This window comes from Rhinolophus hipposideros (genome assembly GCF_964194185.1).
Source record: "Rhinolophus hipposideros genome assembly, chromosome: 8".
Lineage (NCBI taxonomy): Eukaryota > Metazoa > Chordata > Mammalia > Chiroptera > Rhinolophidae > Rhinolophus > Rhinolophus hipposideros.
Window position 1 is genome coordinate 25,785,398 of NC_138054.1, and position 25,411 is coordinate 25,810,808.

The 25,411-nt window shown below is 36.6% G+C and overlaps 1 protein-coding gene across 6 annotated transcripts in view; it reads left to right on the forward strand.

Annotated features, from left to right (window-relative positions):
- The window catches only part of DIPK1A (divergent protein kinase domain 1A), an 88,805-nt gene that overhangs the window by 27,748 nt on the left and 35,646 nt on the right, over window positions 1-25,411 (forward strand). The window contains exon 1 of one of the 6 annotated variants that reach the window (XM_081057802.1): window positions 10,320-10,460. The exons of 3 other annotated variants lie outside the window; for them this stretch is intronic. In XM_081057802.1, coding sequence (XP_080913928.1) covers window positions 10,449-10,460 — 12 coding nt within the window. In that variant the 5' untranslated portion in view covers window positions 10,320-10,448. Of the gene's footprint in view, window positions 1-10,319; window positions 10,461-25,035; window positions 25,141-25,411 lie in introns of those variants that run through there. 2 more of the 6 variants (XM_081057805.1, XM_081057804.1) reach the window with 2 other exon arrangements.

Here is a 25,411-nt window from a genome sequence, read left to right on the forward strand (position 1 = left end):
CCCAACCCCTGGCAACCACTGTTCTTTTTACTCTCTCCATAGTTTTGCCTTTCCCCGAATGTCATATAGTTGGAATTGTATAGTATGTAGCCTTTTCAGATGGGCTTCTTTTAATGCTATTTATTTAAGGTTTCTCCATGGCTTTTTATGACTCGATAGCTCATTTCTTTTTTTAAGGCCGAGCAAAAAAGATGTACCACAGTCTGGATGTACCATAGTTTATTTATCCATTCACCTACTGAAGGTTTTCTTGTTTGCTTCCAAGTTTTGGCAATTATGACTACAGCTGCTATAAACATCTGTGTGCAGGTTTTTGTGTGAACGTGTTTTCAGCTCATTTGGGTAAATAGGAGCATGATTGCTGGATTGTGTGGTAAGAATATGTTTATTTTATGAGAAACTGACTGCCTTCCAAAGTGCCTGTACTATTTTGCATTCCCACCAGCAATGTGAGCGATCCTGTTGCTCCATATCCTCGCCAGTATTTGATACCGTATTTTGAATTTTAGCCGTTCTGATAAGTGCATAGTGGTACCTCATTGTTGTTCTGATTTGCACTTGTCTGATGGCATGTGATGCGGAGCATCTTTTCATGTGCTTATTTGCATTTGTACATTTTCTTTGGTGAGGTGTCTTTAGATCTCTTGACTCTAATTTTCAAACTTCTTTTCTGACCTATGCCTTAAGGCTATAGATTTCCCTGTTAGTGCTTTAATTGCTTCTCCATTTGTATGATTCGAACCCTTTGAATTTTGTTGAGACTTTCTTTATGCCTCACCACTAAAGAAAACAGTTTCAGCTGTGCTTGAAAATACCATGTATTTAGCAGTGTTGGATGAAGTGTTCTGTTAGGTCAAGTTTCCTAATGGTGTTACCATGTTATTCAGATCTTTTCCAATATTACTGATTTTTTGTGTCTACTATTTTATCAGTTATTGAGAGTGGTATTAAAATTACCCACCATTATTGTGAGTTTGTCTATTTCTCCTTGCACTTCTCTTAGTTTTGCTTTCTATATCTTGAGGTTATATAATTTACATAGTAATCCAAAACTGCTGTATATTCATGATGATTTCACATTTTATCACTAGGATGTGTCCCTTGCAATGTATTTTGGCTGATACTAATATAGCTATATTATCAGGAATAGTACCAGCTGTAGCTACACCAGCTTTCTTTCAGTTTGTGTTTGCTTTGTATACTTTTCTTATTTTTTTACCGTTAATCTTTTGGTAATATTAAATTACATGTGAGTCTTATGAATCACCCACCATTGGATTTTGTTTTGTTTTTATCTAGTCTAAAAATCTTTGTCTTTTAGCAGGCTGTTAATCTTTGTTTTTTAACGGGAACATTTTGTTCATTCATATTTTATGTTGTTACTACCGTGTTTCCCTAAAAATAAGACCTAGCTGGATAATCAACTCTAATGCATCTTTTGGAGCAAAAATTAATATAAGACCCGATCTTATTTTACTATAAAATAAGACCGAGTATAATAATATAATATAATATAATATAATATAATATAATTTATATAATTAATATAATATAATACCGGGTCTTATATTAATTTTTGCTCCAAAAGACGCATTAGAACCGATGGTCCGGCTAGGTCTTATTTTCGGGGAAACATGGCTAATCTGTTTGGGCTTAAATCATTATCTTGTTTTGTCTCCCTTAGTTTATGTGGTGCTACTTTCTTAGTTCTCTTTCTACCTTTCTGAATATTTCTTAGTTTTCTTTTGTGTAGGCACCATTTTCTATTCACCACTTAAATGCTCATTATTTACCTTTTATTTTTCTTACTCTGTTTGCTTGCCCTAGGTGACATTATTCATATTCATAATTTCAACTACTACTTATTTGCTGAGCTCCAAGCCTGTATATTAACTGCCTTCTGGACTTTACCACTTGTAAGTCTTACCACCATCCTAGATTTATTACGTCTAAAACCATACTCACTTTCTTTTACTCTAAAACTAGTCCATTTCCTATATTTCCTGGATTGGTAAATATTACTACGGTTTCGTTCTCAATATATCCTGATCTGTGCTCCCTGTATATCTACTTTCCAGGTCTTAGAGCCATCTCCTTTCTATTCCCAAAGCCACTGCCTTGTTTTTGGTCTTTATCATAATTTACCTAGTACATTACAAGAGTTTTCTAAATGATCTTGCTATATTTATTCTTGCATCACTGCATTTTACTCTCCATTGCTTTCAGAATGATCCTGAAGGATTTTAAGCAGAAAAATGACATCATATTTGCATTTTAGAAATGTAACTGAAAACTTCTGACTAGGGCAGATAGTTATTAAATAAGTCTAATATCTATTAGTCCTTTTGTCTCTAGTGGATTCTCTAGAGCTATGACTTTCAAATGTTTTCAACCACAATCTGTAGTAAGAAGTACATTTTATACCATGACCCAACACACACACACACACACACACACACACACACACACACACACACGAAACAAAAGTTTCTGTAACAATACTTACCTTTTCTACTTACCTTTACTGCATTCTTATATTCTCTAGTCTAGGCTATTTCATTGTTTGAAATGCTCATTTTGGTCCAATAAGTTGATTTCACTACCGGTGGTTTGAAAATCTCTGCTCAAGAGTATGTCTCTTTGTACTGATCCACACAAAAGCACAAAGGCTATCCAATGGAGGAAAAATACTGTTTTCAACAAATGGTGCTAGAATAACTGGATGTCCATGTGCAAAAGAATAAATTTAGACACTGACCTTACACCTTTTACAAAAATGAACTCAAAATGGATCACAGAGCTAAATGTAAAATACAAAACTATAAAACTTCTAGAAGATAACAGAGTACAAAATCTAGGTGACTTTGAGTTTGGCAGAGAGCTTTTAGATTCAACACCAAAAGCACCACCTGTGAAAGAAAATACATTGATTAGCTGAACTTCATTAAAATTTAAACTTTTGCTCTGCAAAAGACACTGTTAAGAAAATGAAAAGACAGGTCACAGACTGGAGGAAGATAGTTTCAAAACATATTTCTGGTAAAGGATTAGTATCTGAATTATACAAAGAACTCTTAAAACTTAACAATTAAAAAAGTGATGGGGAAACGAAATCAACAATTGGGGTGACATTTGTTCTGTCAGAAGTGTGTATAGAGTGTTCTAGGATGCAGGAAAGGACCATGTTAGTCTGGATTGGGGAGGGGGTAATAGTGACAGAAAAGGCTTCTCAGAGGTCATGTTTCGTTTTAGCTTTTTAGGGTGAGTAGCAGTTTACTAGATAAAAATTTATGTGTTAAGGAATGAGCATCTTGAGGAGATGATATTCTGTACAGACAGATAGCATCTAAAAAGGCATAGAGGTAAGAAACAGCATAGCATGAACATAAAATTACAAAGATTTGTTTCCTTAGTCATAGGAAAGTTTGCATCTGGTGGAATGTGAATCATGAAACTAAAGGGGTAGATAATATCATGAAGAGCCTTGTATATTAAATGAGTTAGAATTTGTACTTTACCTGAAGGCTAACAAAAGTTACTTATGCTGGATTTATTGATAAGAGAAGATGCCTCTTGCTTACTTCTCCAAATACAGGCATATGCTCAATAAAATATAAACTCCATTTTCCAGGAAATGGAAATAAATACATTATTATTTTTACATTGTTATGTAAAAATAAATACATAACAGAGCTTGAAAGCAAGAAAAGGAAATCTTCAGATACCAGAAATAATGAGGAAACTAATACCCAGACATGAAAGAGAGCTAAAGCTAAATGGACAATGGGGAATAGAAGCTGTAGTTTTAAGGGCAACATGAGATAAAGAGAGAAGGCTTCAGTCCTGTGATAATCAGAGAATTGGAACTGAGCCCTACCTGCACACAGTCAAATCTGATTTTAATTGGCCGGATGAACTCCACTCACTCCAACTGAAGAATATACAAGTGAATGGAAGCATATACCATGCTCATGGATAGGAAGAATTAACATCATTAAAATGTCCATACTACCCAAAGCAATCTATAGATTCAATGCAATCCCTATCAAAATACCAATGGAATTTTTCACAGAACTAGAACAAATAACCCTAAAATTTATTGTAACCACAGAAGACCCTGAATAGCCACAGAAATCTTAAGAAGAACAAAGTTGGAGGTATCACAATATCTGCTATCAAACTGTACTACAAGGCTATAATAATCAAAACAGCATGGTACTGGCATAAAAACAAATGCATAGATCAATGGAACAGAATAGAAAGTCCAGAAATAAACCCATGACTATATGGTCAATTAATCTATGACAAAGGAGGCAAGAATAAACAATGGAATAAAGATAGTCTGTTCAATAAATAGTGTTGGGAAGACTGGACAGATACATACAAAAGAAACTAGACCACTTAATTACACCATATAGAAGAATAAACTCAAAATGGATTAAAGACTTAAATGTAAGACCCAAAACCATAAAACTCCTAGAAGAAAACATATGCAATAAATTCTAACTCATTGCTCATAGTAATATTTTTTCTGATATGTCGCCTCAGGCAAAAGAAAAAATAAACGGGACTACATCAAATTAAAAAGTTTTTGCACAGCAAAGGAAACCATCAACAAAATGAAAAGACAACATACGTACTGAATGAGAGAAGATATTCACCAGTAATACATCCGATAGTGGTTAATATTTAAAATTTATGAAGAAGTGATGCAACTTAACACGAAAAAAAGCAATCCAGTTAAAAAATGAGCAGAGGATCTAAATAGACGTTTCTCCAAAGAGGATATACATATGGCCAATAGACATGAAAAGATGCTCATTGCCACTAATCATCAGCGAAATGCAAATTTCTCAAATAAACCACACTTCACACCTGTCAGAATGACTATCATCAATAAATCAGCAAACCACAAGTGTTGGCAAGGATGTGGAGAAAAGGGAACCCTAATGCACTGTTGGTGGGTTTGCAAATGGTGCAACCACTATGGAAAACAGTATGGAGGTTCCTCAAAAAGTTAAAAATAGAACTACCTTATGACCCAACAATTCCACTTCTGGGTATTTATCTGAAGAATCCAAACCACGAATTCGAAAAGATATGCATTTCTATGTTCATTGCAGCATTATTTACAATAGCCAAGATATGAAAGCAACCAAAGTGCCCATTGGATAAAGAAGAAGTCGTACATATACATAATGGAATATTACTTGGCCATAAAAAGGAATGAAATCCCTCCATGTGCGACCAGATGGATGGACTGGGAAGGTATTATGCTAAGTGAAATAACTCAGACAGAGCAAGACAAATACCATATGATCTCACATGTGGAATCTAAAGAACAAAATAAATGAACAAACACAACAGAACAGACTCAGATGCAATGAACAAGCTGATGGTTGCCAGATAGGAGGAGTTTTGGGGGCAGGATGAAAAAGGTGAACGGATTAAGAAGTACAAGTTGGTAGTTATGAAATAGTCATGGGGATGTAAAATAAAGCATGGAGAATATAGTCAATATGGTAATAACTGTATAGTGCCAGGTGGGTGCTAATCAGGGGGATCACGTCATGAACTATATAAATGTGTAACCACTGTGCTGTACACCTGAAACTAACATAAAATAATGATGAATGTCAACTGTAATTGAAATATTAAAAAGGGGAGGTGAACGGGAATAAGAGGTCCAAATTTCCAGGTATAAAACATCTAGGTCATGGGGATATAATATACACCATAAGGAATATAGTCAGTAATGTTGTGATAGCATCGTGCGGTGTCCGATGGTTGCTCGACTTATGGTGATCACATCTTTAGCTATGTAAATGTTGAATAACTATGGTGTACATCTGAAATTAACATAATATTGTACATTAGCTATATCTTAATAAAAATCTTTTACAAAATAACATTAAGGTTGAAATTGAAAGAATGGAAAAATATGAAAAGATACACCATTGCAGACATGAATCATTAGACAGTTAGGACTGATATTTTAATAATGAACAAAAGTAGTCTTAAAAACAGAGCATATTACCAGGAATAAGTGGGGACACTTTATAATAATAAAAACTTATATCAGGAAGACATAATTACAAATATGAATGTGCCTAATAATGTAGAATAAAAATGCATGAAGCATAAGACTGACAAAACTAAAGAAAAGAGGATTCAAATCCACAGTCATAGTTGGAGATTGGCACATCCATTTCAGAGTAATTAATAGAACAACTAGGTCAAAAATCTACAGATATAGAAGATTTAAAAAGCATTGTTACCACCTTGACCTAATTAACATTTATAGAATCCATTACTCAACAATTACAGAGTACAGAATCTTTTCAGGTACCCTGTAAATTTTGCTAAGATAGACTATATACAGGGCCATGAAAAAAGTCTTAATAAGTTTCAAAAGATTGAAATCCAACAGAATATGTGCTCTGATCACAATTGAATTAAATTAAAAATCAATAGCAAAAAGATATCTGGAAAATTCCTAAAGATTTGGAAATTAAACAATACATTTCTGAATAATCCATTGATCAAAAGAAATCACAGGGAAAAGTATTTTCAAGTGAATGATAATGAAAAATAAACAAATCAGTATTTATAAGATGCAATGAAAACATTACTTGGAGGGAAATTTATAGCTTTAATTGTTTATAATAAAAAGAAGGAAGGGTTAAAATGTCTTATGTAATTTTCCATAAGATAGAAAAAATATAAGCAAAGTAAACCCAAGAAGGAAGAAAATTAAGAAAATAGCAGGTATCAGCTAAATAGAAAATAGACAGCAAAAGTTAATAAAGCCAAAATGGGTTCTTTCAAAATATCAATAAGAAAAATTAAAGGAGATATAAATACATGAAAGTATATAATGTTCTTGTATACTTGTCAGTCCTCTATTTTGGTAACATATCACTCTTTCAGAATTAATCAAAAATACGATGTAACACCAATCAATCCCAGCCAATTTGTTTTGTAAATAAAAACAGATCAGTTGATTTCTTAAATTTACGGAAATGCAAAGTACCTAGGATAGCCAAAACAATGTTGAAAAAGAAAATCAAAGCTGGAGGACTTATTCTGACTTCAGTGCTTAGTTATAAAGTGACAGTAATCAGTACACATGGTTTTGGTATAAGTACAGATACATAGAGAAGTAGAAATACAGTTCCAGAAATATACACATATGTATAGTCATTGATTTTTGCTAAAAGCACCAAAGCAATTTAATGGAGAAAAGAAATTCTTTTGAAGAAATGGTGTTGGAACAGCTGGCTATCTGGAAGAAGTAATTAACTGCAATCCCTCCGTTACACCATACACAAAAATTAATTCAAGGTGCATCAGAAATCTAAGTGTAAAAATTAAAACTATAAAGCTTTTTAAAAGTTATACGAGAATATCTTTGCAAACTGAAAGTCAGGCAGAATTTTCTTAGGCACAGAAAGCTATAACATTAAAAGAAAACATTCATGTGTTAAACTTCATCAGAATTAAAAACTGTGTCCATCAAAAGATGCAGTTAAGGAAATGAATATGAATGTGTAACCAACAAACTAGGGTGTAGGGGTGTCACAAAACATATCTCACAAAAAAACATGTATCAAGAATATAAAATAAATTACTCTTACAACTCAATACATGACACTTGCTTCCAAAAATTTAAAATATTTAAGATACTTACAAAAGAAGACACCTAAATGGCTAATAAGCATAAAAATACAAAACACCATTGATTATCAAGTAAATGCTAAATAAAATCATAGTGTGGGCTGGCCTGGTGGCTCAGGCTGTTAGAGCTCCATGCTCCTAACTCCGAAGGCTGCTGGTTCGATTCCCACATGGGCCAGTGGGCTCTCAACTACAAGGTTGCCGGTTCAATTCCTTGAGTCTCGCAAGGGATGGTGGGCTCTGCCCCCTGCAACTAAGATTGAACGTAGCACCTTGAGGTGAGCTGCCGCTGAGCTCCAGGATGGCTCAGTTGGTTGGAGTGCGTCCTCTCAACCACAAGATTGCCGGTTCGACTCCCACAAGGGACGGTGGGCTGTGCTCCCTGCAACTAGCAACGGCAACTGGACCTGGAGCTGAGCTGCGCCTGCCACAACTAAGACTGAAAGGACAACAACTTGACTTGGAAAAAAGTCCTGGAAGTACACACTGTTCTCCAATAAAGCCCTGTTCCCCTTCCCCAATAAAATCTTTACCAAAAAATAAAATCATAGTGAGATACTTCCTGTTCTTTAGAATGCCTGAAATTGATGAGACTGAAAATACCAAACGCTGGCAAGAATGTGAAGCAACTAGAATTCTCATATACTGGTTGAAAAATTTTTTGGCAGTTTCTTAGAAAGTTAAACATTTACCTATCCTTTGACCCAGTAATTCTACATATTTATACAGGAGAGATGAAAACATATCATAAAAAGACTTATGCATGGATGTTCATAGAAGCTTTTGTCACAGTTTACAAGACTAATTACCCACATGTTCATCAACAGGAAAATAGATAAACAATTCTGGTTATGTGCACACAATGGAATACTGCTCGCTAATAAAAAGGAGTGACCTATTGACGTGTGCAACAACATAGATGAATCTCATAGACGTAATACTGTGTGAAAGAAAACAGACATTAAAAAGCATATGCTGAATAATTTCATGTATATGAAATTGTAGAAGAGGTAAAACATCTCTGGTGGAAAAAACAAAATTGGAACTGAGGTTGCCCGGCACTGGAGGTGGGGGATTGTGGGTTGACTGGGAAGAGATATGAGAGAACTTTCTGGGAAAAATGGAAGTGTTCTGTATTTTAATGGGATGTGCAGCCATTTGTTAAAATTTTGTAGTTAAGATGTGTGCATTTCAGTTTTTGTAGAAGTTACCAAAAAACTTGCATTAAAAAAATAACAAGTATGGGTAGGGAGAGAGTGAAGGCATAGGTGATGATACAAGAATGGCAGAATCTTAAATTGTTGAACCTGTGTGGTGGGTACATAGGGGTTCATTGTACCATTCTGTTTACTTTTTATAGATTTGAAGTTTTCCATATTAAAAGTATTTTTTAAACCAAAGCCTACCATAGTACATACAGAACTTTCCAGTTTTTTGAGCCCATGATTCCATTTCTGTTGAAACCAATTAGAGATGGATTTTCTGTTACTCATAATCAAAAGCATGTCAAATAATACAGTTGAGATTTTGATGAGTTTTTTAAAAAACATTCCATCATTTTTGCGTATCAGTAAGCCTGGTAGTTGGATCTTATCTCAGTTTAGCAGACCTGCACCAGATGGAAGCCTGTTAGACACCGGGAATTAGATTAGGGGTTGTGCTCATCAACTAGACAGCTGTGGATTAGAGCCCGGGAAATCCACTAGTGCACACATTGACAGAATGGGGCCAGTGGCAGTCCACATACCCTGTTTGTTGTCAAATAACAGCTCTAGATGTCTTTTTCATCCTCAAATGAGAGGTCACATAACAATCTGGGACTTTAAAAACTTTTAGAACAAGAGAAAGGGAACATCATTATGAAGATTTAAAGGAGAAGCAACTCTGAAAATGATTTATTATAAAAACTATGAAAAAAAATTAAAACTTTTCTGGTGTCTTTTGTTGATGCAAGAAGACATTGCCTCTACGTAACTGAAGCATAAAAGCTTAAGGATAAAAGCATAAATAGACTGAGATGAAAAGGGGACAATAAGGCTGGATAGATGTAGATAAACTGAACATGTGGAACAGAATTTAAATACAAATTCGAGACAGTGAAAAATAAGAGTGACAATGAGGTTTACTGAAGCAGTAATATGGAAAACATTTAAGAAATTTTCTTGGAACTCAGAGGGACAAAAATGAAAGAGATGAAAACTGGGAAAGATTTTAGCTATGGATAGCATCAACTGTCAGAAAGTGAGCCAAAATTTTCAGAGGAAACGGTTGTGACTAGAGGGTGTTATACCTAGCTTCATTTTGTTTATTCGTGCAGGTAACAGACATTCATGTATGCCAGGGTTCAAAACTATGCCTACAAGTCACATAACCTTGTTGAAAAAACCCACAAAACATTTGGTTGACTGAAAAATCAAAAATGAAGAACTTCAAACCCAATACAGGTATCGCTTGCTTTTTAAAAGTTCGATTTCTGCCACTTTGTTTTCACAAAAGACCTACATTACTACCAGTTTTCGCTAACCAAAAGAAATCCAAAGAGGATTATTGCTGTTATGAAAAAAGGCAAAAAGCGGAAAGTAGCGGTCAGTCTTTGTTTTGCAGTAAGCCGTTATAGAGGCAGAACACACCCCCAGCATTGAGAGTGGACCCACCAAGCTCCTTCCCTGAGAACTACACTCAGCATCTCAGCATCAAGCTACCACAGCTTTGGACTGCATTTGTGAGCATCTGTGCTTTATCTTTATTTGTTTTGTCCATCTGTTAGCAAGATGTATTCCAAGGTAATTAATTGTTTCTTCACTTTATGCTATTTGGCTTACGAAAGATTCCATAGGAATGCTCTACTTTTGGATAGCTGGAGAAACCTGGATATGTTCTGAAAGGCCTGGAAAACTTCCTGAAGGACTACCAGTAAGCAGCAGGCCATCACAAGTTCTGAGTAGAATCCACATCCTAGCAAACCACACTGAAGCACTGAGCACACTGACGAATCTGCAGGAATGTGTATCGGTGGCATCTGGATTAAACTTAAAAGCAAATAATTTCCTTATGAGTTATTATTCCCCCAGGACAAAATTGTGTAATTGGGCACAAACAATTCATTTGAAAAATCCTCTCCCTCAGGCACTATTTACAACAAGATTTAGAAGTTCAAATAGATAGGATTACAGTATTACAGTACAATAATGTTAAAAAAAATAAAATAACTTCTCAGAAAAAAGACTGAAAGGAAATACTAATTAAACAAATTAAGTGATTACTAAGAGACTGTGATTAATCTCCTACTTTCTTATATTTTTTCAGCTTTTGAAATGAACATTATTGTTTTTAATAAAAAAAATAAAGAAAAATTGATGAACATACCATCATTGAGCAAAAAAATACAAAATAGTGGAGAGAGCCAAAAATAATTAAGATTCATTAAACAGTGAAATGAGAGAATACAAATGTTGTTCAAAGTATAGTATTAACTAAATGTAAAAGGGAACATTATTTATTTATTTATTTTTAATTTATTAGTTTCAGGTGTACAAGACAAGGTAATACTTAGACGTTCATCATTTATATCCCTCACACTGTGGACCCCCCTCTCCCCATCCCCCCATCCACTATCCTCCGACCTCACACCGAGCCATCACATTATATATATAAAATTATAGTTGGCATTCATTAATGTTTAGCTTCTGGTGTACAGTGCCATGATCAGGCATTAAAAGGGAACATTTAAAGCATTAACCTTTCAATTTCAAAACTCAAATTTTAGAAGCACACTGTAAGACAAATGTGAGGTCTTAATACCCTCATGTCGTGTCCTCCAACGGGAGGTAAGCAATAAGACCACGTTCTGATGACCTTCCAGTGGAATGGATTTCAAGATCATTAGAGAGCGAAGGGGCTGCGGTACCTCCCTATTGCGGTACCTCCCTATTACAATACTATTGCGGTACAATAGTATTGTACCTATTGTAGATGGCTTGTTTGTGCTTCTTAGTGAAAAGGTTTTCTTAGTGAAAACCTTAGTGAATACTTGAAAGTAGAGGCAAGATCAAACTTTTAGCCACACCCACACCTAACAGACGCCATCGCTAACAATGAGTAGCCCACTTTAGCACCCCTTCTCAGATATCTGAAAAGAAAATCAGAAATCTACTACCGTGCTGGCTCTGGACAATTCCACATGCTCATTCCCTGCCTGCCACTGCTGGGCAACACGGGGTGATTACGTTCCAGTGCTTTCATTGGGAGCCCCCTGTCTGTTCCGGGTGAGGACCATGAACAACTCGCCTCTTGCTTGAGGATTCCTCTTGCTTGAGGATTCTCTGTGTGTGCTACTCCTGACTCAGGAAATATTTCCACACCTCCCCTGACCTACTTGACTTGTCAGAATCTTGTAGGCCCTTCACTGGGATCCACTTCTTGGCTCCCACCCAGCCCTGAAAAACTGATCTTTCTCCAGACTGTTTTCACTCTTGCGACCTCCTGCCCAAGACTTTGCTCCACAGCCACTCTCTCATCTGAGTCTGGTTCCTGGGTTCCCACTCTCCTACTGTCATAGTGGGCGCTTAGAATGTAGCAAATTGTCTTTTTTTTTTTTTTACTCTACCACCAAACTCTCCTCTCTAATTAGTAAGCCTGTATATGCCATCTTCAAGTTTTTTTACACACACTTTTTCTGTCAATATCCTCAGGACTTGGTCTGATATCCTTATATTTGCATCTACTTTCAGTCCTTCCTTTTCTGGGCAGTCCTTCACAATTTTTCCATCTTAAGTATGTTTTTATAACACTTAAAAACTAAAACACAGTTGCTTTCTCAACACAATTATAAACTCCTTGTGGGCTGGAATAGTATCTCATGCTTTTCTTACACAACAACATAAGACAAAGTAACCTGGGATTTAAAAAAATAATAGTAACGTGTCCATAATCGCAGCAAGTAAACATTTCTCTGGCTCTGCATTAGCCTCCCAATTGTGGAAACTCTGGCTTCCCCCAAACTTTCCTGACCAGTTCAAAGAGTCTCCAGGGATAGCTCAGATCTGCCATGGAATACAGTTCTCTGGGCTACTTTGTGAGTAGCTATTTCCCCAAGCCTGTGTTCCATCAATGTTTTTCTCTTGGCCACCACACCCCACACCCTTTTTCTTCTGCTTACACTCTGGTTACTGTGGTAAAATCTTCTTCCACCCCTATGCTCTGATGTTCCGTGTCCTCTGAGACCCAGTTCTTCTATTTGGTTCTTTATCTAGTCTAGTTCAAGACACAGTATTGTCTGCCTCTCCAACACCCACCCATTGTTCGTACCCCAGCTTATGTGCTAGCATTCACTTTCCCTTAGAGTCTATCTAGGAGGATATTTGAGCCACAGGGCAGGTGTCCCTTTCATGGACCATGAAAGTTGCAACCAACCAAGCATTAAGATGTCTTGCATCTAAGATGGAGCCCAGGGACTGTCTCCTCCAGGAAGTCTTTTCCTGAATTCCCTCCTGTCACCCCAACCCATCACTTCAAGCTAGATAATATATATCTCTTCTTTGTCCTACGGTATTCTGAACATGTCCTGAATGTAGTTTTAATCATGTTACATGATATTTTATCATTTATGAACCTGGTTCTCCCCTTTTCGGGGAGAGAATCATGTCTCATCTTTGGATCCCAAGTGTCCGGCTTCGCTCTGGCACTGAGATCCCATAGTCTCCAGCTGGGCCCCAGTGTGCTTTTGTGCACCACAATTGAATTGGCTCAAATAATACATGGTTTTGATTAACGGTAATTCTCCCTTTAAGAATTTCATGCCAAGGGAGTTTACTTCTTTTTCTTTTAAGATTTATGTCAAATCAATTTATCAAACATTTGACGAGCACTATGTGTCCACAGTACTTCCCTACCCATTGGAGATATGGAGATGAATAAGACATGGTTCCTGCACAAAGGACGTCACAGAATCTCCCTCCCTCCATTTCTCCATTCTTTCCTGTCTGGATAATTTTTACTGAGCCTGGAATAAATACATGTAAAGAGGTTAATTACGGTGCACGCAGTGCAGCAATAGAAGTTTGTTCCAGCTATCTCTAATAGCACAGAAGAAAGCAGCATAGAATTCCTAGGGTGGACACGGAGGGTTTGGGAGTGGTGACTTATGAACGAGTTATAAAGGATGAAAAGATAACACCAGATGCTCAGGTGGGTGAAAGGTCCTGCTGAGAGAAGAAAGAGCATGTGCAAAGGCCTAGAGATGTGCCATGTGTTCCAGAAACAATAGTACGTGGGTATCTCTGCAGCATAAAGTTGTGTAGCATGGGGTGGGGGGGGTGGGAGATGAAGCTAGGGTGATAGGCAATATTTTAATTGCTAGATCTTTCATGTTTGGGCAACTTTTTAGTAAGAGAATGGTAGTCTCCAGTATTGCTGGTGGTATTAATAATCCAAGTGTGAAGCCACGTATTGCAATTTTCCATCCTCTTCCATCATAAAATTAAGCACGGTTCTGTGGTCACCTAGTTACATTTTAGTGTTCCTCGTATGAGTGGATAAGAATGAAAAGAAGATGCTCCCTGAAGTTCATGGTTTTATTAAGGATACAGAAACATAAACAGTTTCTACAGAGTAGTGCAAACTAAAATAGTAAAGATGGTGTATAAAACACAATCGTGACATGGGTTATAAGAATGATTAGGAAAAAATATGGGGTTATAAAGAGACAACCTGATTTTTGGCTTAAGTAAAACAATTTCCATGCTCCGATCTAGCTGAGCATAGAAATTGTAAAATTGAGGAATATATTTGTAAATTAGAAACTTTAAATGATCTGTAGTTTATAGTCAAGAAGTGACCTGGCTAGACCAACAATTAATCATCTTTGAACTTTACAGTATAAGCAGGAGCCAATTTTATTTTTCCTTTGTAATTTATTTTCTTATTCTCTACTAAGGACATAAGCCTGTGTTAAAGTCCTTAGTTAATACATATTTTCCACTCATTTTATTTTTATGTACTTTTAGGTATTCAGTTTTCCTTAGAGGTTGTTTGTTGTTTATATAAAATGAGTCCCTGTGTTTCTACCAAGCCTCTCAGTCCAGACTACACTGGGGTTATCTTAGCTTCTCCTTCATCTCTTTTACTCTCAAAGATAAACCACAGCCTCTGCCTTTTTCCTTATGGAATGTATTAACCCAACATCTTCTCCCTGTCCCACTAGTCCTCACATCCCCACCCCTCTATTTGGACAGTCTTTCCTCTCCTGGAGCTAGTGTGGACTTCTGTCAGGCCATGGAGTGTCTGTGCGGACCATCCTAGAGCCTTTAATCATTACATCACATTTCGCACTTAGGTAAACTCAGATTTAGGAGCTGAGGTGTTTTCACCAATCCTCCAAAAGAAGGATGGGGGAAACTTTGACTTTCTCTTTGTATACTTTATAAATTATTTAAATTTGACAATGAGCGTTTGGTATTTTTATAATTAAAAAGTAAAGATGATTCAGTTGTGAAAAATGAAGTTCAATAATAGAGCTTTCAGTGCCATTTCAGCTCTGTTGCATTAACCTCTCTATCTACATCAACACACCACCTACACACCACAGTGCCAAGTTGTGTTGAAAAGCTCATGTTAGTTTCGAAAGCAAGAGCCATAACAATGTTCATACTGTATAACCCAGAAACTATACTTCTGAGAAATAACCTAAGGAAATAATTCAAAACAAGGAAAACATTAGAATCTATATACAGCGTGTCTACGCACAGAAAAATTGGGGAAAAAGGAGTTTAAAGTCCACATAAGGGGGAAAATTAGGGAAATGATACATCAACTGGGTGGAATATTATTACAACATTGAAAATGATTGTTATAAAAAACTGTTAACAACGTAGCATGTTTACACTATAATAAGAAAAATAATACAAAATTATATATGCACTGATTATAGCTGTTTAGAAAATGAATTACATGAGGACAACTAGAAGGAAAAGGGGATAATAAATATAGTTGTTCTAGTGTAGTGGAATTATGGGTGAATGTTTAAACTTATTGAATGTCTTTTCAGTAGCTAAACTTGGCAAAATTTAAAGTTTCAGATTGTCAGTTAATTCATATTATTGTCATTCTGAGACTTTTGCAGCAAAAAGAAGGAAGGACTCTAGAATCTGAGGCCTTTTCCTCTTTCTTTCATTGGCCAAAAGAATTACCCCCTAGGAAAGCAGGAAATTTATACTGTTTTGGAAACTTTAAAAAGGAACATTCTCAGGGCGTATGATATTAGAATGGCCTCTTGGAGGGAGATTGTAGACTCCATTTTTAGAAATCTTTAATCAAAATCAGAAAGTTGTTGGGGTTTATTTATTCATATTACTAAAGATAGATCAAGTCTGATAATTTTTAATAACCACTTTATTGTGATAAAATTCACATACTATAAAGCTCACCCCTTTTTAAGCACACAGTCAGTAGTTTTTATTATATTTACAGATTTGTACAATCATAACTATGATCTATTTTTAGAACATTTAAAAAATGTGCCCCCCCCGCCCCCCAAAAAAATGTGCCCGTAAACAGCCACCTACATTCCTCCCACCTGCCGGCCCCTGGCAACCACTAATCTACTTTCTATCTCTATGGATTTGCCTGTTCTAGCCATTTCATATAAATGGAATCATATAGTATGCAGCCTTTTGTGTCTATCTGCTTTACTTAGCATAATGATTCCAAGGTCCATCCATGTTGTAGCACATATCAGTGCTACTTCATTCCTTTTTATGGTCAAATAATATTCCATTGTATAGTATGCCACGTTTTGTTTATCCATTCATTAGTTGATGGATATTTGGGTTATTTCCTCCCTCTCCCTTTATTTTGGCTGTTGTGAGTAATGCTGCTAGGAACATTTGTAAAAAACTTTTCTGTGGACATGTTTTCAGGATTTGGCAGGTATACATGTAGGGGTGGAATTGCTGGGTCATATAAGTCTTTGTTTAATATTTTGAGGAGCCGTCAAACTTTTCTAAAATGGCTGTACCTTTTTACACTCGTATTACCAGCAGTGTCTGCGACTTCCCTGATGATCTTTTGACATCCCTTCCAGTTCTTAATACTATGCTTGGCATGTAGTGAACATTGAATAGATGCCAGTTATTCTTACTTATATTGTCCTCACAGTTATGAGAGAAAACTGGTAATTGCCTTGAGATCCATTGTCTGTAAGTAAAATGAAGTTACTGTAGTGTTTCCTGCACTCGCCTGTGTTTTGGCTTTTTATACCCTCATCAGTTGGTAATGATATGTATTTTTCCTTAATGACATTTTAGAGAGTGACATTGTAAATGTGAGTGTGTGAATTTCTTCCTCCCTTCAGTAAGTCACTTTGAAGTGGCTCTGACGTCTGTAACAGTTAAGTAAATACAGATACTCATACATTTAGGGCATGCCATTTCATCCTCCTGCGTTCCCAATCCTGCTACCCTGAATATAGGTGTTTGATATAAACCTATGGGTGCTGCTGTGGCATAAGAGCAGGCTGTTAGAGCAAAGGAGGATGAAGAAGAAAAATAGAGACCTGGGCCTTGAACACCAGGATCACCAAGGCTGAATGTCTGTGTGGTGTGTGCTCACTTTCTGGGTGTGACCTCTCTTTCTTGTTCTTACCTCCTTTGCCGTCCGTATTCCTCCTGCCTCTCTGCCTTAGCTGCCTTCTTCATGCTTCCTGTTCCTGTTTCAAGGGAAAGTTCGTGTAAAAGAGCTTCGCATAGGATTGATAATTATAATGTTGACCATTCGAAGACCTAGTTCAAGCCATTGTTCAACACCTTTCTTGTTTTTTTCCCCTCGTCGCCACATTTAAAACATTTTTTTTTCCCTTTCATGCCCATTAATCCAATTCGTTCAACAGATATTTATTGATCACCTAGTGTATGTCAGGCACTGTTTGCTACCTGCTGCTGTTCTTCTCAATTGCCTTTTACTCCCACTTTTTTTTTTGATCCCTTTCGATTCCTTTCTTTCCCAAATTGGAAGTCAGAGAGACAAATGACAGAAAGATTGTAAGATTGCATTTTATGTATGTTATATTCTTTGCATATTCCAATGTTTTACATGAGAAGACATCCCATTTGTGTGTGTACTGGTTTTAAGGACTTCTTGCCAATTATCTTACCTTTTCCCAGAATTACAATATTGATTTATCCTTTATTTTCTAAGTCTGGCAAATGGGAGGGAGGTCCTGGCACGGAAGAGAAAGATATGCATGAGAGGAGATGGGCAGAGTGGGGTAAAATGAAAGTCTCTAACAGAGCAGGGCTGTGAGTCAGAGAAGGTGAAGCCTCTGGGCTTCTTATATCCAGTATTGTTTCATTATGTTGCCTGCCCTTACGTGTCAATTCGGTAAAGTAGTTTAGTTACAGCTCATGGAACCAGAAGAAAATTTAGAGATTATTTAATTCACTTAGAAAAAAATATGTTATGGGACATGCAAAGTACCCTTTTTTCACCCTAATTGATACAAAGGGGCTGATAGTAGGGAGAATAAATTGGATATTTTTTCTACCCTTTATGTACTAACTCAGAAGCCATCGTTGTAGTAGTCTCAAAGCAGAAATGTTCTTCAACTAGGGAGACAATTGAAAAGACCAGGACCCTCCTCATCTCCATCCCTTTTTCTTTCACATCATGGCACAAAAGAGAATGATCATTTGTAAAGCATTAGGGTAAACGGGGCACTGGAGGTGATTGACCTGAGGTTGAGGCGATCAGTATCTCGACCCACCTGTAACTCTATCTCGCTCAGGAATAAATTGTGTAAAACACAGTATTATGGTGAGTCAGCACTGAATTTTACCCCTTACTAAGAAAAGTCAAAATTAAAAAATTGTTTGGCTGTTTCATCTACATTGAAAATCTGTTGTTTAGTGTAGCCAACTTCATTATTTTAGCTAGATCTTCTGGGTAACTCATCGCTCCTACATCAGTACTTGTAGCTTCACCTGCTTTGCACTTTTATGTTATAAAGAGGGCTTCTTTCCTTAAACCTCGTGAAACAACCTAGCGTCAAACTTATCTTCTGCAGCGTCCTCACCTCTTTCAGAGTGAGGGCCTTGCTCTGGATTAGACTTTGGTTTAGGGAATGTTGTGGCTGGTTTGATCTTCTATCCGGACCACTAAAACTTTCTCCATGTCAGCAATAAGGCTGTTTCGCTGTCTTATCATTCGTGTGTTCACTGGAGTAGCACTTTTTAATTTCCTTCAAGAACTCTTCTTTTGCATTCACAACTGGCACAAGAGGTCTAGCTTTCAGCCTATCTCAGCTTTCAACACGCCTTCCTCACTAAGCTTAATCATTTCTAGCTTTTGATTTAAAGTGAGAGCCCTGTGACTCTTCCTTTCACTTGAATACTTAGAGGCCATTGTAGGGTTATTAACTGGCCTAATTTCGAATTGTTGTGTCTCAGGAAATAGGGAGGCCCAAGGGGGTTGTGGTGGCCGATGGAGCAAACAGAACACACCATTTACTGATTAAGTTCACCTTCTTATATGGGTGCGGTTTGTGGTACCCCAAAGCAATTACAATAGTTACATCAAAGATCACTGATCACAGGTCACCATAACAAATATAATAATAGTAAAGTTTGAAATAGTGCAAGAATTACCAAAATGTGACACAGAGACATGAGGTGAGCAAATGCTGTTGGAAAAATGGTGCCACCAGACTTCTCCATGCAGGGTTGCCACAAACCTTCAATTTGAAAAAGAAAAACAAAATATCTGCAAAGTGTAATAAAATGAAGCACAATAAAACAAGGCATGCCTGTATGTGTGTGTACACGATATTGAGGCTGGTAATATAATGTATTAAGTATAGCTATATCAGAAAAACATAGTGCATACTTTAGATTACTAAACCTGGTCTCTGACGTTTAGCTTTTCATGCCTACTTGGGTTTTGGAGAAAATTTGAGTGAGGCTGTTGGACTCTAAGTTCTAGATGTTTGGACTTATTAAGCCTTGGTGAAGGGAGCATCGGGGCATGAAGGTTCAAGTAGGTGAAACATGTTTATAGGTATCTAAATCTGTAGTATTTTGAAAATTTTATCTTTATTTTCATAAAACACTTTTGTTCTCTGCCTATCTCCCTTTAAGTCTAAAGGAATTTTTTCGATCTATAATGAGAGGTATATTGTCTTCTTTGAAAAATTCCACGTGTGTTTGATACATGCCAATAAATATGTATGTCATATTTGTAAGCTATGAATCATAATATAAAAACTAACATCCATGAACCTATCACAGTAGGAGTGGGGTTGTTTGTTTGTTTGTTTGTTTGTTTTTTACCCAGGGCATTTATTGCACGATTTATTGTTGCAATCTTTAAGATGACCTGATGTTGCAACAGCTGCCCTCTGGGGTCTAGGTGTAATACGTTTCATCCATGCCTGAATCTGCAGTATGCAATGTGTAGTGCCTCTTTTGACCAGCCCCGGTGGTGGTATGTCATCGTTTAGCCTTGGCACTCCACTTATACTTTCTCTCCCAATTGGCAGGGTAGCCACATCGGAACCAGGTTTACTTCTGAAGGTGGTAGTTTTAAGTTAAAGTTCATCCATGTTAGTAAGTGCTGGGGATGGAACAGGAACTGCAGTTCTTATCCTAAATCCAGGGCTCTTAGTAATAAGTATCTTTATATTGATACCTATCATTACTCATTTTTAAAGTGTGCATTGTTGTGACTGAAACATTGAAATCAATGACAACACTAAATATTGGGGATGAGAGAAACTGGATCCTCATACATTGCTGGTGGGAACATATTCGGTTGGTGCAAAAGTAATTGCAGCTTTTGCAATTATTTTTAACCTTTTAAACCACAATTACATTTGCACCAACCTAATAAAATGGTATATATAGCCACTCTGGAAAATAGTTTGGCAGTTCCTTTAAAATATAACTACCGTACAACCCAATGATTACACTCTTGGGCACGTATTCCAGAGAAATGAAAGCTTACTTTCATAGAAAAAAACCTGAATATGAGTGTTCGTGGCATCTTTATTTGTAATACTCTACAACTGGAATCAGCCCAGATGTCCTTCAACAGGCGAATGGTTAAACAAACTGTGGTGCGTACATACTGGAGAATATTACTCAGCAATGAAAAAGAAGGAACTAGTGATGTATACAACCACCTGGAAGATTCTCCAGGGAATTATGCTGAGTGAAAAAAGCCAGTCCCTCAACTTTGCATACTGTGTGAACCCATTTATATAACATTCTTGAAACTGTAGAGATGGAGAACTGATTAATGGCTGCGAGGGAATGAAGGGGGTGGTGGTGGTAGATGTGGTGATCAAAGGGCAATATGAGACCCTCGTAGTGATGGCACTTGAGTATTTGACTGCAGTAGTGGATGCAGAAACCTACACATAATACAATTGCATAAACTAAATACGTTCGCACAAACACACACAATCGAGTACAAGTAAAACAGGAAATCGTAATAAAATCAGTAGATTATATCAATGTCAATAATCTGGTTTTGATATTATAATTTTACAAAATGTTACCTTTGGGAAAACTGGGTAAAGGGATCTCTGTATTTCTAAAACTACATATGATTCTATAATTATCTCAAAATAGACAAAAACCAAATAGAATTCCAATTTTCTAAATAACTAACTTATTGGTTCAGATTTTTAAGAGTGATAGCGTTCCTTTTCTTAACAATAGTTTTTAATTATCTATTAATAAATTATTTATTATTTAGTGAAATCTTGCAATAAAAGGGACTTTGAGTGATGTACTCTAGTCCGGGTACTATTGCCAGTAAAATAGATATTCAATATAATAGACGGGTTTCCTGAGAGGTTATTATTTATTTAGCTGTTTATTGTCTATTACCCGTTCACCCTCAATTTAATATGAATAATCTGGGGAACTTTTAAAATGCATATTACCAGGCTTAACCCCTTAAGGATTCTGATTCAGTAGGTCTGGGAATAGGGCTTTTGCACCCTGAATTTAAAAAAATTCTATCAGCTGATTCTGATGCAAAAGATCAATAGACTGCCCTTTGAGACAAACTGAATTACAGTTTTTATGGTGAATAAATAAGAGCCCTTTAAATTCCTTTGTGGCATAGAGGATTTGTGGTTAGGTGAGAATTTTAAGAGCAAAGTACTGATAAAATTTTTCAAACACCCTCGTGTTGAAAAAAGAATGTTTGACCAAACTGAGTATGTACTTGCTCTGAATCAATAAGAACTTTGAACAAAAAGGAGTTTGCCTTTGGTTCCTATTCATGGTGAAGGAATCTTGCCCCATGTCTTAACTATTTGGGCTGTCTGACCACTCATGATTTATTTGGTACAAAGAAGGCAAAGACTCCAGGTTTAGTTACACAGACTGTATGAAGGGAATGCTCTGCTAGAGTAAGGAATGCTGAAGCACTTTATAAGTTCTGAAGACAATGTACTCTTTAATTCCTTATTTTTTGTAAATGAGGTGCCAACTAAAGTAACCGACCCATCCTTGTTTTTTACCCCTAAACCCGGTACTCAAGTCATTTAAATGGATTGTTGTTATTGAAAAACAGATGCGAGGAAATTATCCTATTCTACCTTTTGGAGGTGCTGAGTTTGCGGCTTGTTGAAATCTGAGTGACCTCTCTCTGCTCTGCCACCTCAAGCAGATAATCTGCACATTTTCACTTGGAGATTCATCAGGTTTATGTCGGATCCAGTCCAAATACTTCCCAAACTCCAGGGTGTACAGTTTAAGCTAGCGAGTTGTTCTGTGGAAGACCACTCTCTCTAGGCTGGAGACAAGGAAGGATCAACTCTACCCATTCCTCCCAAGAGTATTCATAGCAAAACAATTTATCTCCCCAAAGAAATCTCTGCTAATCCTCTTTCCTCTTTACCCTGGGAATGGAATCAAAGAACCAGCCCTGGCCCTTTTGGCGTGTTTTCTTGGCCACTACACTTTGGTATGCAGCTTTTATTGTATCTTTGTGCCACAAAGCACAAAGCACATAACACTATGTGTTACGCATAACTCAGTATTTTATGTCGTAAAACTACAAAAACATACATGGAAATGATAGACACCAATTTCCATATAATGATTTTCTCTGAGGATGAAGGGAAAGATGAGGAATGTAAGGGGAGAGGGTTTAGGTCTGGTGGTAATATTTTATTTCTTCTTAGAAAAGTGTTTTAAATTAATATGGCAAACTTTTGACATCTGTTTACATTTAGAGTGGATGCAGAGCTACCTTTTATATTACTATCTCTAATTATACAGACATTTTTTCTGTATGTTTGAAATGTTTTATCACTTAAAATTAAATGGAAAAATGAATATAGGTTACAACAACTTTTCTGCTTTAGGTTTCTCTCTCCCTTTATGCTCAAACACAGAGAAAATAGAAGTCATCTGCTAGAAACTATCCCAGCTCCCCACCCGTAGATATACACATGTGCACCCATCCTTTCCTCTTTCTTCTGGGCACAGTCAGGTTGCTGTCTCTTCCTCTTTATTCTGGACCCCACTCTTCTAATCTTCTCAGGAACTTCATGCTGTTCATCTGTCAACACCTGACTCCCTTCAGTCACCTTTCTCCTGAGTTCCTGTCCACATTTAAATATATACTAGTTTCCCTTAGCTTGAAAAAAACCTCTTCCTCCAGCCTGGTGAATGCTCTCTGTCTTTCCTCCTCTTCATAGTCAAACTTCCTTTAAGAGAAGTTGACTTGGTTGTCTATTTTCAGACGTCCTACTCTTCAACCTTCTCCAATCTGGCTTCTTTCTCATGATGTTACTCTTTCAAGGTCAACAGGACTTCTGTGTCCTCAAATCCAATGGATACCTTTTAGTTCCCAGCTTTGTCACCTCTCAGCAGCATTTGACACCATTGAACTGCTCTCTGCTTCTTGAAATCCTCTTTCCATGATTTCCACGTTACAACATTCTTCTGGTTTTTTCTCAGCCTGTCTCTTCCTCCATGCTTTCCTGTGTCAATTCTCCATTTTTCAACCAGCTGTTAGGGGAAATTCTCAGGGTGCAGTCCTAAACCTTTTTTCCCCCCTGAATTTCTTCTGTAAGTTGTAGCAGCTACTCCCATGGTTTTACTACTTTCACTGTGTCCCCTCTGAGACTTTCTTGTGACTCTCAAACCTCTGCCTGTAGCTCTGACCCGTTTTCTCAGCCACAGACCCATATATCCAGTTGCCTCCTAAATACCACCCCAAGTGACTTACAGACACTTCAGGTCTCAACAGGGGCAAACTGAACTCATTCATTTATCCTTCCCTTAACATTTTTGTCCTCCAGTATTCCCTATTTTAGGAAATGGCACCACAATCCATTCAGTTACTGGGGTTGCTGGATTTCTCCCTCACCATCACATTCATGTCCATTTAACCATGAAATCCTCTTAATTCTACCTCCTAGCTATCTTTCAAACCTTCCTCATTTCCTGTCATTTCTCACTGCCAAAACCCTAGGGCATTTGCTTCCTAACTGACTTTTCATTTTTAACTCTAGACATTTGAGATTTAGATATTTTTAGTCTAATGCTATTTCAGTACCTGTTATATTTATTTTAAATTTTTTCTTATTGAAGTATAATTTACATACAATGACTTGCTCAGATATTAAGTTGTATAATTTGATCAGCATTGACAAATGTATTACCTAATGTAACCTTCACTCCTATGAAGATACAGAACATTTCCATCTCCCTAGAAATTTGTCTTGTGACCCTTCCCAGTCAATGCAACTGATCCAATTTTTTAAAAAATTCTAATGCATTTTTCAAAAATAAAAACATCCCAGAATGAAACACAAAAAGATATTCAAAGCTATTTTATTAGTAGTATTGACATGGAGCTATTCTAAAGCAAAGAACCTAGGTGGCATCTGGTGATTAACTTAGCTATCCTGTTTTGTAAGCTCTAAACATTTTACTATTAAGTTCAGTATAAATGGGTAGGAAAAGAATGTCAACTATAATTTTATATATATACATCAATACCTGTTGAGAACCTTTTATACATAAATGTACATAGTGGAATATGAAAAATAGTTATTTTTATTTAACTTACAAAGAACTCTACACTTTTATTTAGATGAGATATCCAAAAGAGCTCCGAAATATCCCAAATATTAAAAAAAAAATTATCTTAGTATTTAGAGGCTGTGCTATGCCAGTATCTTTTCATTTTTCTATTATGCTGCTTTCCTGATTAATTTGTTTAAATCATACCTTAAAACTTCTAGCGATTAAAAATATAGATTAGAAATTATTTTGTCATTAACTTGAATATTAAGCATTCAAAGAAACTAGCTGAACCTGAGAGCTGACCTCTTTTGTTTAGTCACAGGACAGGTACAGTAGAGGCAACCAAATCTGAACTTGCTTATCCTGGTCCATCCTGCGGGTTGCAGGTCTAATTCAGAAGGATCATCGTTAAGGATAAGAGGTAATTTTGACTCCTCCATACAGGTAACTTGGCCCTTTTTCTTTGCAGCTAGGCTGGTTTGGGGTCATATATTCTGTATAGAGACACATGGTGCAGTGAAAAGAGCAAGAGTGTTAGATCTGACACTTGTTTTGGAGAAAAGAACACTACCAGGTTCCATGTACTATGTCTTTTTCCTCTAATCTCTGTACTTTTTTCATTTGCATCTCTATTGGGAAAATTTTTTGATTTTATATCCCTGATACATGTGTCACTATAATATTAAATACAT